Source organism: Microcaecilia unicolor, chromosome 1 (assembly GCF_901765095.1).
Source record: "Microcaecilia unicolor chromosome 1, aMicUni1.1, whole genome shotgun sequence".
Taxonomy (NCBI): domain Eukaryota; kingdom Metazoa; phylum Chordata; class Amphibia; order Gymnophiona; family Siphonopidae; genus Microcaecilia; species Microcaecilia unicolor.
The window spans coordinates 2,723,953-2,740,934 of NC_044031.1; the positions used below are offsets into that span (position 1 = coordinate 2,723,953).

Consider the following 16,982-nt stretch of genomic DNA (forward strand, 5'->3'; position numbering starts at 1 on the left):
TTCAGCATGGCTTCCATTACTTTTCCAATAACCGAAGTGAGGCTTACCGGCCTGTAGTTTCCAGCTTCTTCCCTATCACCACTTTTGTGAAGAGGTACCACCTCCGCCGTTCTCCAGTCCCTCGGAACCTCTCCCGTCTCCAAGGTACCTCGGTTTTGCTGTCCTGTGTTGTTAATTTTTTTTTTAGGTGCTTTCTCTTTTATTTTGTGGTGTTGTGTCTTCTGGTGGAATTTCCGTCTCTAAGGATTATACTGGAAATTAAAAAAAGAGAGAAAAATTCCTTATGCAGTCGAGCTGAGAGGTATCCAGTTGGCTTAGGCCTTATTTCTCTTCTCTGTTTTCCCTGCTGGTTAGCTCATTACAGCGTGCATACCTCGGACCTTGGTCTCTCTCTTAGTGTGCACAATGCATTGGCAGAAGGGGCGTTTGCCCTGGCCAACACCTGTGGTAAGCAGAGCCAAGGTCTTTGCTGGACATCAAAGGTTTTTATGAAGGAGTCTTTAAAAAAGAAAGGCAAAGCGGGGTTCACGCTCTCCACAGCAATCGAACACAACAAGGAAATGGGGTGGAGAGAGCCCAATATCAAGAGATCAGTCACCACATATAAGGGTAAGATGCTCCAGAAAAACCTTTATTAGGACCCATAAATGTTTTTCTGGAGCATCTTACCCTTATATGTGGTGACTAATCTCTTGATATTGGGCTGTCTCCACCCCATTTCCTTGTTTTGGAGTCTTTAAAAAAGCCAGGAACTCTGTCTCGTGCTTGTGCTGTCCGGGACTCTTATGGGCTAATCGCTCCAGTTCTCTGTGCTGTGAGGCGCAGTTCCCAATAGCTAGTAGGTCCCTGCTATCGAGCTTGGCTACTACTACTACTACTATTTAGCATTTCTATAGCGCTACAAGGCGTATGCAGCGCTGGCTAGTGATTATTGTTCTTTTCTCTCGCTGTTTATTGACATCTCGTCCAGATTTTCTACGCTGGTGGCCCTCTTATCCACAGGCCACCTGTGTTAATAGGGGCAGGAACATCTATCTACTTATCATTTCTATAGCGCTACAAGGCATACGCAGCACTGTACACCATACACAGAAGACAGTCCCTGCTCAAAGAGCTTACAATCTAGTTTGCTGCATAATCCCCGCAGAGGCTTTAACTTTAACTTTACTTTGGAGATAAGTGGCTGCCTCAAGGGCTACGGAGCAGCGGCAAACGTTTTCTTGCGCTGTTGCAGCTGCCCCATATTGTGGTAGGAACTGTTCCATTATAGACTATGCCTTGGGAGTGTCTTGGTTTGCTGCCCTTGATGGCCTTCCTTCTGTTCTACACTCTTGACTGCGGCCTTGGGTGCTCTCCTCTACCAGCACCTTCCCAGCTCTACTCTGACAACCTCTTCTCTGGTGTGTACTGGCAGCTCCCTTGTCCGCATGGCTCTGGTGGCTTTCCCATATCTGTGCTAAGGTAACAGCGACCATACGTCCTTCTCGCTGCCACCGTTCACAGATGCTGCTCGGTGGCAAGGTCTGCTTGTCCCACCATGGTGTTGGTACCTTCTGGGGCCGTGTGGTAGCAGAGACTGTATTCTCTCGTGCTTCCTGGCCTCCACTTTGGTGTTGAGCCTGTCAAGGTATCTTCTGTTTGCCGGCTCAACCAGTCCCTCTTTTTCCTGCAGCATATTCTTTTCTGGGGCTACCAGGTAGATTTTGGTATGGCATACCTTGGGGCTCATAGGGAGCATTTTCTGGTTTCTTCTCCAAGACCTGTTTCTATAGGTGCTTCTTGATGGAAGTGGGCTTTTTGGATCATATTTTGTTCCAGCTAATGCCTTTCTGGCACAGCATCTCTTACCCACGGTGTTCCACAGGGACACAGACTGCCGGGGTAGTGTCCTGGCAGCACTTTACACAGCACCACTGATGGCACAGAGGGGCATAATCGAACGGGGCCGGCCATCTATAAGGGCGGCCATCTGTAATGATGGCCCAGTTAAGCAGCGTTCCCGACTGTATTATCGAAACAAGATGGTTGGCCATCTTTTGTTTTGATAGTACGTTCGGGGCCGGCCAAATCTCAACATTTGGGCCGCCCTTAGAGATCGCCAGCGTTAGAGATGGCCGTCATTGGTTTTCGCCGATAATGGAAACTAATGGCGGCCATCTCAAACCCGGCCACTGACTCCCTCCCAGCCCCTATGATGTGACGGTACATATCAGGCTCTATGGCAACTTCGGATGTTATAACCAGGTCCCAGAAGTAGCCTAATAGTCAGTGGAGTGCACTGTAGAGAAGGGGACCAAGGCCCAGAAACCACTGGTACATTTGTGGTGGAACGTGAGAGCCTTCCAAAAAACACTAAATACCTACTGAACCTGCAGCCTTAAGGGTTATTGTAGTGGTGTACAGTTGGGTACAGTAGGTTTTTGGAGGGCTCACCATACAATTTAAGGGGGTTATGGTAAGATGGCTACCTGGGAACTTTTATGTGAAGTTCACTGCTTTGCCGGGACGTCTGTGAGGCCAGTCTACTACGAATGCTGCACAATGGCTTTTTTTTTGTACATTTTTTCCTTATACTTTTTTTTTTCCAAAAATGGTCTGAGCATAAAAGTATCTAGCAGATGGCCACACAACATATGAAGCCTTAAGGTCCACCTCTGTTTGCATTGTAATAATTCATATTACAGTCAGACACAGGGACACAGTCAATTACACAGCACTTCAGAATAGACAACTCACGTCTCAAATCAGAACAGTGTTGGCCAATACGTTCTTCAATCTGATTCCACTAGACACAACTCATGTTCCCCCATCCTCACCTTAAAGGGGTGTGTTGTTTGCCTTTCATAGAGGCCATGTTTGAAACTTAAAGTTGGGCATTTTTCTGGTTTCAGAAAACATCCAAATCAGATGTAGATGTCATATCGAAAATACGATACCCCTCCATATCAATCGACTGTGGCAGGATGTTGGGCTCTATGAATACTGGTCTGACTGGGTGCGGCTTTTTAATGTTCTTCATCATCTCCTGATCTTCCAACAATGAGAACAGCCACTGAACACTGGTCATGTCTCTTTCTGTAAGGTGCAAGACCCACAGCTGCAGGAATTCTCTCCCAATATAGTTCGCTCCATAGTGACGGAGGAGTTGCGTAGGACGAAGCGTGAAGAACAGGAGGTGGATTATCAGCAGGCGCTGTCCAACATCAAACAGAATCTGTACAAGATGGAGGGGCCGGAAATGAAGGACCACATGAAGGACCAGATTCGTCAGTGGTTCATTGAGTGCCAGTGAGTATTAGCTGCAGAATTCTATGAGAGAGTGTCACATGCACATTGATGGAAGGGCTCTAGAGGAAAGCAGTCCAGAGAAAACTTTATATGCATATTGCTGGGAAGGTTCTAGAGCAGGGGCAGGCAACTCTGGTCCTCGAGAGCCGCAGGCAGGTCAGGTTTTCAGGATATCCATAATGAATATGCAGGAGATAGATTTGCATGCAGTGGAGGCAGTGCATGCAAATCCATCTCATGAATATTCATTGTGGATATCCTGAAAACCTGACCTGCTTGCGGCTCTCGAGGACTGGAATTGCCTACCTCTGTTCTAGAGGAAAGAAACATCCAGAGACACATTCATATGCACATTGATGGGAAGGTTCTAGAGGAAAGAAATATCCAGAGAAACTTTCATATTCACATGGTTCTAGAGGAAAGAAATATCCGGAGAAACTTTCATGTTCACATTGATGGGAAGGTTCTAGAGGAATGAAATAGCCAGAGAAACTTTCATATGCACATTGATGGGAGGGCTCTAGAGAAAAGAAATAGCCAGAGAAACTTTCATATTCACATTGAAGGGAAGGTTCTAGAGGAAAACAGTCCAGAGAAACTTTCATATGCACATTGACGGGAAGGTTCTAGAGGAAAACAGTCCCGAGAAAACGTCATGCATATTGATGGGAGGACTCTAGAGGAAAGAGACATTCTAGAGAAAATTTCTTATGGACATCTTAATGGGAGACCTATAGAGGACAGAGACATCCCAGAGAAACTTTCTGAGGCACAGTCTGATGGAAATCCCATAGAGGAAGGATGTACTTTGGGAAGCTTTCATATACAAACCCTGATGAGAGGGCTTTAGAGGAAAAAGATATCTCAAAGAAACTTTAATATGCATGAATGGATGGAGGGAAACAGAATCCCAGAGAGAGTGTCATGTGCACACACTGATGAGAGGGTTATAGAGGAAAGAGACATCCCAGGATACTGATGGAGGGATGTTCAGGAAAGAGAAATGACAGAGAGAGTGTGATATTCATGAGCGTCAGTGACATGATACAGAAGGCTGTGGAGATTGAGTTTCCAGATGTGTTGCTGGTGTGCTTTGTTGTGCTGTGTCGATAGGTCTGGAAAGATCAGGGCCTCTCTTACACTGGAGGTTTTTCCTTAGATTTGGTAATGAACTGCGTGTGGTCGTGATGCTCTGCTTTCCTATGCATTAATATAATATGTCATTTCACCATTTTTATTCATGGGGTTTGTGTGTTACAGTGACAATTCGGGGCGCTTTCCAGATTACCCCGAGGAGATTGATGGGGGTTCTCAGCTGATCTTTGCCGAAAAGAGTCCTCAGCAGGTAGGTAATGCTTTCATTTTGTTCAGAATTGACTGTTTAGGGGTTTAGAAATGACTGCTCACACCAGATTTCCGTACCGACACTTGTGTAAGTATTTAAAGGGTCAGTCCTTCCACTTGTACACTCAATGTACAGAATACTGTAAGGTACATGTGTCCCTTTCACTACTACACACCAGGGCCGCCGAGAGGGGGAGGCAGGGGGGACAAAATTCCCTGGGCCCGGGCTGGGCCCCCTGCATTAAAATCACAGCGCCTCTCACCGTGTGAAAGCACTGCAGGCAGCAGGGCAGCAGATCGCCTCCCTTCGGGCCTCCTTCCCTCCCTGTGTCCCACCCTCGTCTGACGTAACTTCCGCGAGGGAAGGAGGCCCGAAGGGAGGCGATCTGCTGCTGCCTGCAGCGCTTTCACACAGAGGTGAGAGGCGCTGTGATTGCAATGCAGGGGGCCCGGTGGCAGATGGAGGGGGGCGGGTGGAGGGGGTGGCAGGGGCAGGGCCCCAGGGGCAGCCCTGCCCCGGGCCCGGCCCAGTCTCTCGGTGGCCCTGCTACACTCTATGTCTGATCTTCAAGGCCCTTAAAGGAAATGGCCCCTGAAGAATAGGATGATCCCCTACACACCTCCAAGGACACTAAGGTCCTCCCAAGCAGTAACCCTAACCACACCCTCTCCAAAAGACATTACATGATGTGATACCCGCAAGTAAGCCTTCTCCGGAGTAGCCCCCACACTCTGGAATGCATTGCCTGAAAGGCTCCTCTTAACACAAGACTATCTCTACTTCAGGAAGCAGGTGAAAGCTTGGCTCTTCAACCAAGCCTTTAACGGAAGAAGTAACTAACTTGTTAGTCTCACTCACACACACACACAAGGAGTGACTCGGGCTGCACATACTGCAGCGGGACATGTTTTACCTGGCGAGCGATTTGGCCGGCGCCAAGCGTATTTCGAAAATACGCTTGGCTCCGCTCGCTCGCGGAGCTGGGCCCGAAGATGGATGGCCATCTATTTGGCCAGCGCCGTTCAATTATGCCCCTCCACGTAGAAGAATCCAGGGTTCTGTGCCTAATAGAGATGTTGGGATTGACACCAAGTAAAATGTGAGCTAAATGGATGTGACCCAATTTGGTCTTGTGGAGAGGCGCTCAGTGTTATTCTGTATACCGTGTGGAAATTGAAGCTTATTCTACAAAATTTCGGCGTACTTTAGAGAATACGGCCAGGCATGATTTTTCAGTTGTCGTGTATAGAGTCTACCCTAACTTTAGGTGAGGTTTAAAGAATAGTGCTAAGACAGTTTTTTCTGCACTGACTTTTTAATTAATTAATTAATTTATTTGTTTGTTGCATTTTTTATCCCACATTTTCCCACCTATTTGCAGGCTCAATGCGGCTTACATTGTTCCGTCATGGCAATCGCCATTCCAGAGTGAGAGATACAAGTGGTATTACATAAAGATCAAGAGTGACAAAGTAGATTAAGCATTCAAGTATAAAGAGATCACAATACAACATAAGAGAAAGTAGTATGCATTAAAGTTTATATGATGGGTCGTTGCGATATGCCTTGTTGAAGAGGCAGGTCTTCAGTGATTTCCAAAAGTTGTTTAGGTCGTGCATTATTTTCACGTCGAGTGGTAGTGCATTCCATAGCTGCGTGCTTATGTAGGAAAAGTAGGATGCATGTTAATTTGTATTTTAACCCTTTGCAACTGGGGAAATGGAGATTCAGGAATGTGCGTGCTGATCTTTAGTGTTCCTGGGTGGTAAGTCTATGAGGTCTGACATGTAGACCGGGGCCTCTCCGTAAATGATTTTATGAACCAGAGTGCAAATTTTGAACGCAATACATTCTTTAAGTGAGAGCCAGTGTAGTTTTTCTCTTAGGGTTTTGGCACTTTCGTATTTTGTTTTACCAAATATGAGTCTGGCTGCAGTGTTTTGGGTTGTTTGGAGTTTCTTGATGATTTGTTCTTTACATCCGGCATAGATGGCATTGCAGTAGTCTAGGTGACTTAGCACCATTGATTGTACCAGACTGTGAAATATTTCCCTTGGGAAGAAAGGTTTTACTCTTTTGAGTTTCCACATCGATTGGAACATTTTCTTTGTTGTATTCTTCACATGGCTTTCAAGTGTGAGATTTCGGTCAATTGTAACTCCAAGAATTTTCAGGCTGTCTGAGACGGGAAAGGTATAGTTTGGTGTGATTTTGGCTCCGTATTTAGAATCTGACCCAAAACATCTAGGAAACGGTGATTTTCGAAGCAAAAAGAGAGATTTTTTTCAGGTTCAAAAGTGGCCACGTTCACCACTTGATGTTTGGGCATTTTCAGCAAAACTTGCCAAATCGGATTTGGACGTCTTGACCTCAGGTCTGCATTACTGTTTGCACTGCTGCCACACGACACCTATTCCACTGTGATCTTTGCTGCCCACCTGTCACGTCAGCTATTGTTAACGAATTTTTTGTTCACTTTTACCTCTTTAATTTGCATATTCTTTGAACGGTCCTGCTATGATTTCTAAATGATTTATTCAATGTCAGTAGTTTTATTTATTTATATGTCATTTTCAGTTTTTTATTTATCCTAAATACCAGACAACGAAACTCTTCCAGAACTAGACAAAACCGAACTCTCTATACCTGACTGCTTCAGTAACGCTATCACTAACGAACGTTAACACACTACCGCCTTATTTCTCACGCCGAAATGAACTGATTATCTAATTTAATCTATAATTTACTCTACCGTCTATGTACTTAATGGAATACCACTATGTATTTCTCATTCCGGAAATGGCGATCGCCACTACGGCATAATGTAAGCCACACTGAGCCTGCAAAAAGGTGGGAAAATGTGGGATACAAATGCAACAAATAAATAAATAAATTAGTATGTGATTATAATTTTCTAGTTTTTCTCCCACAGTTTTGCCTCTGACGCAGCCTTTTTGATGCAACATGGCCACGTCAGGCATAAGTTTATTCTTGGCTGAATTAAAGTCTTTGCCATTATTATCCACGTTGTTGTTCTGCTGTATTTGCATCGCAGATCTTCTGCCTCTCTTGTCTTTTCTTGTGTGTATATATACATATATATGAGTATGTGGGTGTGCATGTGTTGTGGGCTTGTGTATATATGTGCAACTGCTTGTGTGTGTATTTGTGTGCTTGTGTGTATGTATACTGTATGTGTGTGTGTAGGAGATGTGCTCATGTGTGCATGTGCTGTGTGCTTGTTTATATATGTGCAAGTGTGTGTGTGTGTATGTATGTGCTTGTGTGTGTATCTGTGTGTGCATTTGGTTTGTGTGCGTGTGTTGTGTGCATGTGTGTATGTATGTGCTTGTGTGTGTATGTATGTGCTTGTGTGTGTATCTGTGTGTGCATTTGCTTTGTGTGCTTGTGTATGTATGTGCATGTGTGTCTGCATGTGTGTGTGTGAATGTGTGTATATGTGCTTTTGTGTATGTATGGGCTTATGTGTATGTGTGTGCTTTGTGTGTACACTTGTGCACCCCTGTTTGTGACACATTCATGATTACAGTCCAAGCCCGTGAATAGAGTCGGCAATCCGAAGAGCCTGTCCTGCATCCTCTGGGAAGGTGCTAAAGGCCCTTACTGACCCCACTTTCATTTTCTCCTCCCCTTCCTCTCCCCTCCCCTCCCCCTGTCCCTGAACCCTCCAACTCACAGGTAAAAGAGGAAATGCAGAAAATGGAAGAAGAAAAACAGGCTAAGAAGGAAAAGAAAAAGGAGAAAAAGGAGGCAAAAGCCAAAGGAAAGCAGAAGGGGGAAAAAGTGAGTTACCATTCAAAAGCTTCTCCGCCTAGAAATATACCCAGAATGATACACCCTCACTGATGTGTACCTGTAATATACCCAGAGTGCTACACCCTCACTACTGTGTACATGTTAAATACCCAGATTCATACACCCTCACTGCTGTGTACCACTCCCCACTGCTCATTTCGGACTCTGAGCAACATGATGGGACTTCTCGCATCTACAGGAGAAGTTCCAACCTGCTGCTGAGATCTAGAAACAAGGAGTGGGGAGCGGGGAGCAGCAGCAGTCTATTTACTTGGCTGGCAGGGCTCAGCATCCTACTACTACTATTTAGCATTTCTATAGCGCTACAAGGCATATGCAGCGCTGCACAAACATAGAAGAAAGACAGTCCCTGCTCAAAGAGCTTACAATCTAATAGACAAAAAATTAATAAAGTAAGCAAATCAAATCAATTAATGTGAACGGGAAGGAAGAGAGGAGGGTAGGTGGAGGCGAGTGGTTACAAGTGGTTACAAGTCAAAAGCAATGTTAAAGAGATGGGCTTTCAGTCTAGATTTAAAGGTGGCCAAGGATGGGGCAAGACGTAGGGGCTCAGGAAGTTTATTCCAGGCATAGGGTGCAGCGAGACAGAAGGCGCGAAGTCTGGAGTTGGCAGTAGTGGAGAAGGGAACAGATAAGAAGGATTTATCCATGGAGCGGAGTGCACGGGAAGGGGTGTAGGGAAGGACGAGTGTGGAGAGATACTGGGGAGCAGCAGAGTGAGTACATTTATAGGTTAGTAGAAGAAGTTTGAACAGGATGCGAAAACGGATAGGGAGCCAGTGAAGGGTCTTGAGGAGAGGGGTAGTATGAGTAAAGCGACCCTGGCGGAAGATGAGACGGGCAGCAGAGTTTTGAACCGACTGGAGAGGGGAGAGGTGACTAAGTGGGAGGCCAGCAAGAAGCATCCCCACCAACAAAGTAAAAGAGAATTCAGGAGGGGGCCCAAACCCACATTTAAGAATTTTGGGAGCCAGTTGTTAAAGTAGCCATGGGTGGAGGGGAGGCCTACTTTAATAACTAGCTCCCAAAATTCTTAAAAACTTAACAACCGGCTCTTGTGAGTCCGCTCCAGCACACCACTGCCTGTATGCCTTTCCTACCTAGCTTTGTTCCTGTGAGTCTTGTCCGTGAATCCTTATTCCTGTATGCCTTGTTTCTGAACCTTGTTCCTGAAAGCTTTGTTCCTGCAAACCTTGATCTTAAAGCCTTGCTCCTGTAGCATTGTTTCTGACTAACCATGTTCCTGTGAGCCTTGCTCTTGAGTTTCTGCCTTGTTTCCTGCCTAGTCTTGTTCCTTTGTGTCTTGTCCATGAATCCTTATTCCTGTGTGCCTTGTTTCTGGACCTTGTTCCTGTAAGCCTTGATCCTGCAAACCTTGTTCCTAAAGCCTAGCTCCTGTAGCAGGGGCGTAGCCAGACTTCGGCGGGAGGGGGGTCCAGAGCCTGAGGTGAGGGGGCACATTTTAGCCCTCCCCGGCGCCGCCGACCCCCCCTGCCATTGCCAACTTTGCCCCCCCCCCCACCAACCCTCCCAACCCCCCTCTCGCCGTGGACCATCTCAACCCCCCCCTCCTGCCGCCAACCCGCCATCGCCTACCTTTGCTGGCAGGGGACCCCAACCCTCGCCAGCCAAGGTCCTCTTCTTCTCGCAAAAGGCTTCCTTCTATTTCTGACATCCTCAGGATGTTAGAAACAGAAGGACGCCCTTTGCAAGAAGAAGAGGACCTCGGCTGGCAGGGGTTGTGGCCCCCACCAGCAAAGGCAGGAGACGGTGATGGCGGGTTGGCGGCGGGTCATCGGCAGGGGGGTCCAGGGCCAAATCTACGGGGGCCCAGGCCCCCAGGCCCGTCGTAGCTATGCCACTGTCCTGTAGCATTATTTCTGACTAACCATGTTCCTGTGAGCCTTGCTCTTGAGTTTCTGCCTTGTTTCCTGCCTAGTCTTGATCCTTTGTGTCTTGTCCATGAATCCTTGTTCCTGTGAATCCTGTACAGAACATGCAAGTTCCCTCCTCTGTGCCTTTGTTTGGTAACCCCCTGTGGAAACATTTGTTCGATATTTCCGCTAGCGCCAGAAATGGCGCGTTCTAAGGGCGGAACTACCCCGGCAGAAGTTCCAGTTTGCTGTGCGGCAGCCCTTTAGTAAAAGGTCCCCTCTGCCATCTGATGACACAGCTAAAGTTGTGAAGGGGCCTCGGTTTGGGCCTCAGTTTCTTCATATTCTGAAAGTGGCTTTGATAGTTGAGCATTTCTGTACTTGGTTTTTTCCCCAGTATTTTATTACTTGGTTGGACTTTTTGAGAACAGTGTTGTTGGGTTACACATACTTTAGAATTCAGCAGACCAAACGGATTTAGGGAGCACCGTTTAGAGAGCTCTTCGTTGGTTGTCCATCCCTTCCAGAGCCCAATTTAAGGATATGTCTTTGGCTTTTAAGGCCCTACATGGAATGGGCTCACAAGATTTACCGAAAAATTGAAATGCACAAGCTGTCACACTTGTCGAGATCTGTCTCTGATGATCAACTCTGCAGTCTTTTCTACAGGTGATTCGTTTGACATGAAGTAGACGTGAGACTCTTACCTGTCCAGCATCCCTACTGTGAATTGTTTTTTTCAGGAAAGCTTTTGTTAGAGGTTAATTATTTAAACTTTGGTTTTTGCTCAAAGTTTCATCTGTGCTCTCGGGCTTTTGATTAGTGGTTGCTTCTCTATGGGATACCTTGTGAAGGATCTCTAAATTAATTATGTTTATGGTACTGTTAAATTATATTCTGTGTTTATTTTCTATTCTGGAGTTATGATTTCAATTAGTGTAGACTGCCTTGAGCCATGGTTAGACATTTTAAGAAATACATAATTAAAATACCGTAAGCTTGTTGCTAAAGCCGAACCTTGGGGTGAGTGATCATGAACCATTCTTGTCCAATTTACCTGAAAACTTCATCAACTTAGCGTGAAGGATGCCTGGTGGTAAGGGCTGTCCTGGGGAGCGGTCTGGGTCTCCAGACGATATCATGGACGGATGATAGATCCATCAAAGCAGTTCCAGATGTTTCCTGACACTGCAAATCCAAATTCTTTGTGGCTGCTAAGAGAGAGAGAAGCGCTGAGAGCAATTTCATGCTTGTTAAAATCCGGCTTCTTTGCTAAGTAGATGTTTCTCAGTTGTTGGCAGATGTGTTTCCAGTACATTGCTAATAGGAAAGAAACAGGCCTGTAGCTATGTGGTACTTGTTCTGATTTTTCAAGCCTGAACAGAACTGTAACGTTTTCTTATTTCTAGGTCCTAAAATTGTACCTCCTCGGTCAGTGGTTCCCAAACCTGACTTAAGGGACTCTCCAAGCAGCTGGCTTTTCTGGTTATCCACAATGAATTTCCATGAGAGAATTATGCATGTTGAGAGTCTCCAGGGACCGGTGAGGGAACCGTTGACTTAAATGAACGACAGTAAATGGACTAACCAACCATCTTTGCTTAAATCACAAGTTCTTTATGAACCCAGGATACATGTTTTCATTTCCATCAGGTTTTTACCACAGGGTACAGTGTGCTCATAGCTCATAATGTGGAAATCTGTGGGGTACCGAGGTTCCCCAGGAGTGGTGTAGACAGTGAGTGATGTCAGCCCATCCCCAGGGTTTGGGTTCCTTGATCAGAAGATATATAGCTTATCCGACATTGCTGACTGGATGTCCAACCGCCACCTGAAACTGAACATGGCCAAGACCGAACTTCTTGTTTTCCCACCCAAACCCACTTCTCCTCTCCCTCCACTCTCTATCTCGGTTGATAACACCCTCATCGTCCCCATCTCATCTGCCCGCAACCTCGGTGTCATCTTCGACTCCTCCCTCTCCTTCTCTGCACATATCCAGCAGATAGCCAAGACCTGTTGCTTCTTCCTCTTTAACATTAGCAAAATTCGCCCTCTCCTCTCGGAACACACCACCCGAACTCTCATCCACTCTCTCATTACCTCTCGCCTTGACTACTGCAACCTACTCCTCACTGGTCTCCTACTTAGCCATCTATCCCCCCTTCAGCCCGTTCAAAACTCTGCTGCACGCCTTATCTTCCGCCTGGACCGATACACTCATATCACTCCTCTCCTCAAGTCACTTCACTGGCTTCCGATCAGGTACCGCATTCAGTTCAAGCTTCTGCTTCTAACCTACAAATGCACTTGATCTGCAGCCCCTCCTTACCTCTCAACCCTCATCTCCCCTTACGTTCCTACCCGTAACCTCCGCTCTCAGGACAAATCCCTCCTTTCATACCCTTCTCCACCACCGCCAACTCCAGGCTCCGCCCTTTCTGCCTCGCCTCACCCCATACGTGGAACGGACTCCCTGAGCTCATACGCCAGGCCCCCTCCCTGCCCATCTTCAAATCATTGCTCAAAGCCCACCTCTTCAATGTCGCCTTCAGCACCTAACCACTACACCTCTACTCAGGAAACCTAGACTGCCCCAACTTGACATTTCGTTCTTTTAGATTGTAAGCTCCTTTGAACAGGGACCGTCCTTCTTTGTTAACTTGTACAGCGCTGCGTAACCCTAGTAGCGCTCTAGAAATGTTAAGTAGTAGTAGTAGTAGTAGGTGTGTTGACTTTCAGGAGAGCTAATCTGAGGAGAGGAGAGGGCTTCGGGGGCATGGCGTAATTTTGCAATTCATATATGCACCAGGGCAAGGGCTTGTGGGAAGCCTGAGGAAGGATAATGTAACCCTAGGATGCCAACCTGAGAATTTGGAAACTCAGAATTAAGAATATTCCTTAATGTTCCTTTGTTCGACCCTGTTCTTCCTTGTGAGCCATGGTCAGTATCTTATGGGGTGCTGAATATACTGGAGGGATCAGTGTTTCTGATCAATCTGGTAAAGAATTTGTTCAGAGAGAGAGAAGGAGAGGAGATGAAGCTTGTTAATACTCCCCTCACAAGTGTCTCAGTTGCTCCTTGTTTTTCTAAGGTGTCCAGGGGTCTCCCTACTGTCTTTTCTGTAGAATCCGCTTCCGTTCTGATCTGAGCCATGGAGGTGAACACGTGAGGTATTCTCTGGATTTTATGGATGCATTTTGAGGTGGCAGATCAATGAAATCCAACATGTATTCAGCTGCTAAACCATGTATTATTTTATAAATGAATGTACAGGTTTTAAAGATTATTCTAGCTTTGACCAGAAGCCAGTGTAGTTTGGAGAGAAGGGGAGAAGCTTTGTCGAATTTTGAAGTTCTGAGTGCAAGTTTTGCGGCCGTGTTTAAGGTACTTTGCAGTTTTTTTAGTTAAAAATTCTTGTTCCCCAGGTAAACTGCATTTCAGTAGTCCAGTTGAACAGAATGTATTGGATTCTAATTCTTTTTAACTTCCATAACGACCTGAAGGTCATGGTTGTCTTCTGTTAATAGTTGGTCTATAATGATTCAAAGTATTTTCAGAGACGTTTCCAGTGGGTAAGTTATTTGGTTGATGACAAAGCTAGTCTGAGTTTGGAGGTTATTAGGATTAGTGATTATAAGAAATTTAGTTTTCTCTCTATTTAGTTTTAGATGGAAAGAGGATGCCCTAGTTCTCCACCAGGTTCGGGGTGGTCTGAATGATGTTGAGGATAACTTGTATCTGATCGTCAGCATAAATAAAAGACTGCAATCCTTGGTCTTCCAGGTGGCTAAAGGTTCTGTCATGATGTTAAAAAGGACAGGAGATATGGGAGAACCTTGGGGCTCTTTACAGTCTGGGGACCAAACAGGGGAAGTGGATCCTGACATTTTGACTTTATATGCTCTGGATTTGAGAAAGCCCATAAACCATTTGTGAACGGTTCAACAAATGCCCATCTTATCGAGAAGTTTAGATAAGATGTTGTGATCTATCACGTCAAAAGCATTGGACGTGTTGAATTGTAATAAGATGATTTTTCTTCCTGTACTTAATAATTGTCTGAATTTGGATAGTAATGTAATGAGCACTGTTTCGGCACTATAGTTAGGTCTGAAACCTGACTGAGTGTAGTATAGCAGGGAAAAGTGTGACGGATAATCCATTAACTGCTTAGCTACCAGACCTTCTGTGACCTTTACGAACTAGGGTATAGAGGCCACTGGTCTGTAATTCATTACATTGTTCCGTTTCCCTAATGGATTTTTTGGAATAGGAATTAGAATTATATTTCCCTTCTGCGTTGGGAAGGAACCGTTCTGTAGCATAGAACACATATATTCATGGAAGCTAATGATGAAAAAGTCTGGAGCTTTTGAGAAGATATAACTAGGGCATGTGTCTAAAAAGAGCATGAATATTTATTTAGGAAGGATCTGACCTCCATAGTGGAAGCAAGGTTGAAACAAGACCAAATTCTATTGGCTATTATACCTTTGTTTTAGTGAAGAATGAAGTTCTGGGACTGATAGAAGGATTAGGTCCTGTCAGACTTGCTCTGTGTTTGGTGATTTTTTTGCTCAAAGAACTTAGCTAAGTCCTTGGCTGATGGAATAGGTTCATTTGATGATTGAAGGTCTTCGGTGTTGATTAATTGTTAAGTAAATTAAATAGTTTCGTTTTGGATTTCTGACCTTTGCCAATATATATTTCGTAGTATTTATATTTGGCTTGTTTTATGGTCAATTTGTATTCCTTGATGGCTTTTCTTCATTTGATTGCACCATCTCCTTTCGAGATTCCTGCAAAGTCTCTTTGCATTTAAGATGTTCGTATCAAACCAAGGTAAAGCTTTTGACTTCTTTTTTGTCTTTGATTGTTCAGGGGCTATTCAATCTAGTGTCTTTTATGTTGTTTCCTCCTAATATTAGGTAAAGTTACTTAGGTTATCTAGTAATATATGAGAATCATCTTGTAATTTGATGCAAAATTCTGTCACATTTATTTTGCCTCTTGCTATATAGGTAGTTGGAGGTTGGAGAGTATTAACTTTATGAGACTTTTCCCTCCAGTTCAGTGTGAATGTGAGTTTTTTATGGTCTGACTAGGGTATGGGTCCCCATTTATAGTTGTCAATGAAGTGTGAATTTATAGATGGAAGTCTGAATGTAAATAGGTCTAAGTGTTGTCCTTTACAACGAGAAGAGATTGTAGAGGGACGAATAAAACTCCATAAATTTAGGAATTCATTTTAGTTCTCTGGCATGTGTATTGTTTAGGTTGTCCAGATACAGGTTTAGATCACCTAGTATGAGTATGTTTTGGGCATTTAAACATATATTGAATATGAATTCAGTGAATGTTGATTGAACATCAGCCCAATTACCAGGGTGGCAAGTAAAAGATAATAAAGCATCATATTTAATTTTGCAGGCCATGATCACAAGATTAGGTGATGAATGGTCCGATATTGTCTCAATAGAGAAAATCCCAAGAGATCTCATGAAGTAACTCAAGAACAAGGGAGAAGTGGGAACTAAAACCACGAGGAGCACACGATGTCTTGACTTAAAACAAGGTTTATTTACAAATCAAAAGCGACTCAACACAACGTTGTGTTTCGGCCAAAGGGCCTACATCAGGAGTCTGTATTCAATTTCAAACTAAAATCATCAAAAGAAAAATAAAAGTCTCAGTAAGAAAGCATGATGGTCTTAAAAAAGACCGTTGAGATATTCCGCTGCTTAATGAAGCACAAAAACAGAGTCTCGAGTACCAGCACTTTATTCCTCCGTTTCCCCACACTATAACACGCTGCTGATCAGAGTCTTTTCTCTCTTTCTACCCTAGGAAGAAGCACAAGGATTAGTGCTCAATCCCTCCAAATTCTTGCCTGATGTCACCGAGGGAGACAAGACCTACAAGAGTGAGTATGGGTGTGCGTGTGTGTCTGCAGCTGTAAGTCTCAGGGGGCAGGGTCTCCAAAAGGGTTCAACTTTGCGCATGACATGACTGTAATGAATTTCATTCCTAAGCCAGGCTTTGAACCCAGTCACTCTAACCACTAACGCTCGCTGTGATTCGTGCATCATCTTCCTTCAGACAAGCAACAAATCCAACTAGACTGGAAATATTTTTGTATCTTTCTGCCACATTTTCTTTTATCCATATGAAGTACAGAAGAATCATTTGGAATTTACAGTTTTATTATAGATTTATATATATATATTTTTTGTTCAAAAATAGAGTAGGTTCATGCTAGAGAATGGTTCTTCTGCTTTTCTGTATTTTTACATAAGTACATAAGTATTACCACACTACAACAGACCAAAGGTCCATCAAGCCCAACATCCTGTTTCCAACAGTGGCCAATCCAGGTAACAAATACTTGGCAAGATCCAAAAAAAGTTCAATACATTTTATGCTGCTTATCCCAGAAATAAGCAGTGGATTTTCCCCAAGTCAATTTAATAATGGTCTTTGGACTTTTCTTTTAGGAAGCCGTCCAGACCCTTTTTAAACTCCGCTAAGCTAACCACCTTTACCACATTCTCTGGCAACGAATTCCAGACTTTAATTACACATTGAGTGAAGAAAACTTTTCTCTGATTCGTATTGAATTTACTACTTTGTAACT

General features: G+C 44.5%; 1 protein-coding gene across 1 annotated transcript in view; it reads left to right on the forward strand.

Moving 5' to 3' along the window:
* LOC115460007 (dynein regulatory complex protein 11-like) overlaps nt 1-16,982 on the forward strand; it is a 118,182-nt gene that overhangs the window by 42,907 nt on the left and 58,293 nt on the right. Inside the window, exons 2-5 of the mRNA XM_030189869.1 lie at nt 3,083-3,288; nt 4,549-4,633; nt 8,333-8,437; nt 16,196-16,271. Of these exons, the coding sequence (XP_030045729.1) occupies nt 3,083-3,288; nt 4,549-4,633; nt 8,333-8,437; nt 16,196-16,271 (472 nt within the window). The remainder of the gene's footprint in view (nt 1-3,082; nt 3,289-4,548; nt 4,634-8,332; nt 8,438-16,195; nt 16,272-16,982) is intronic.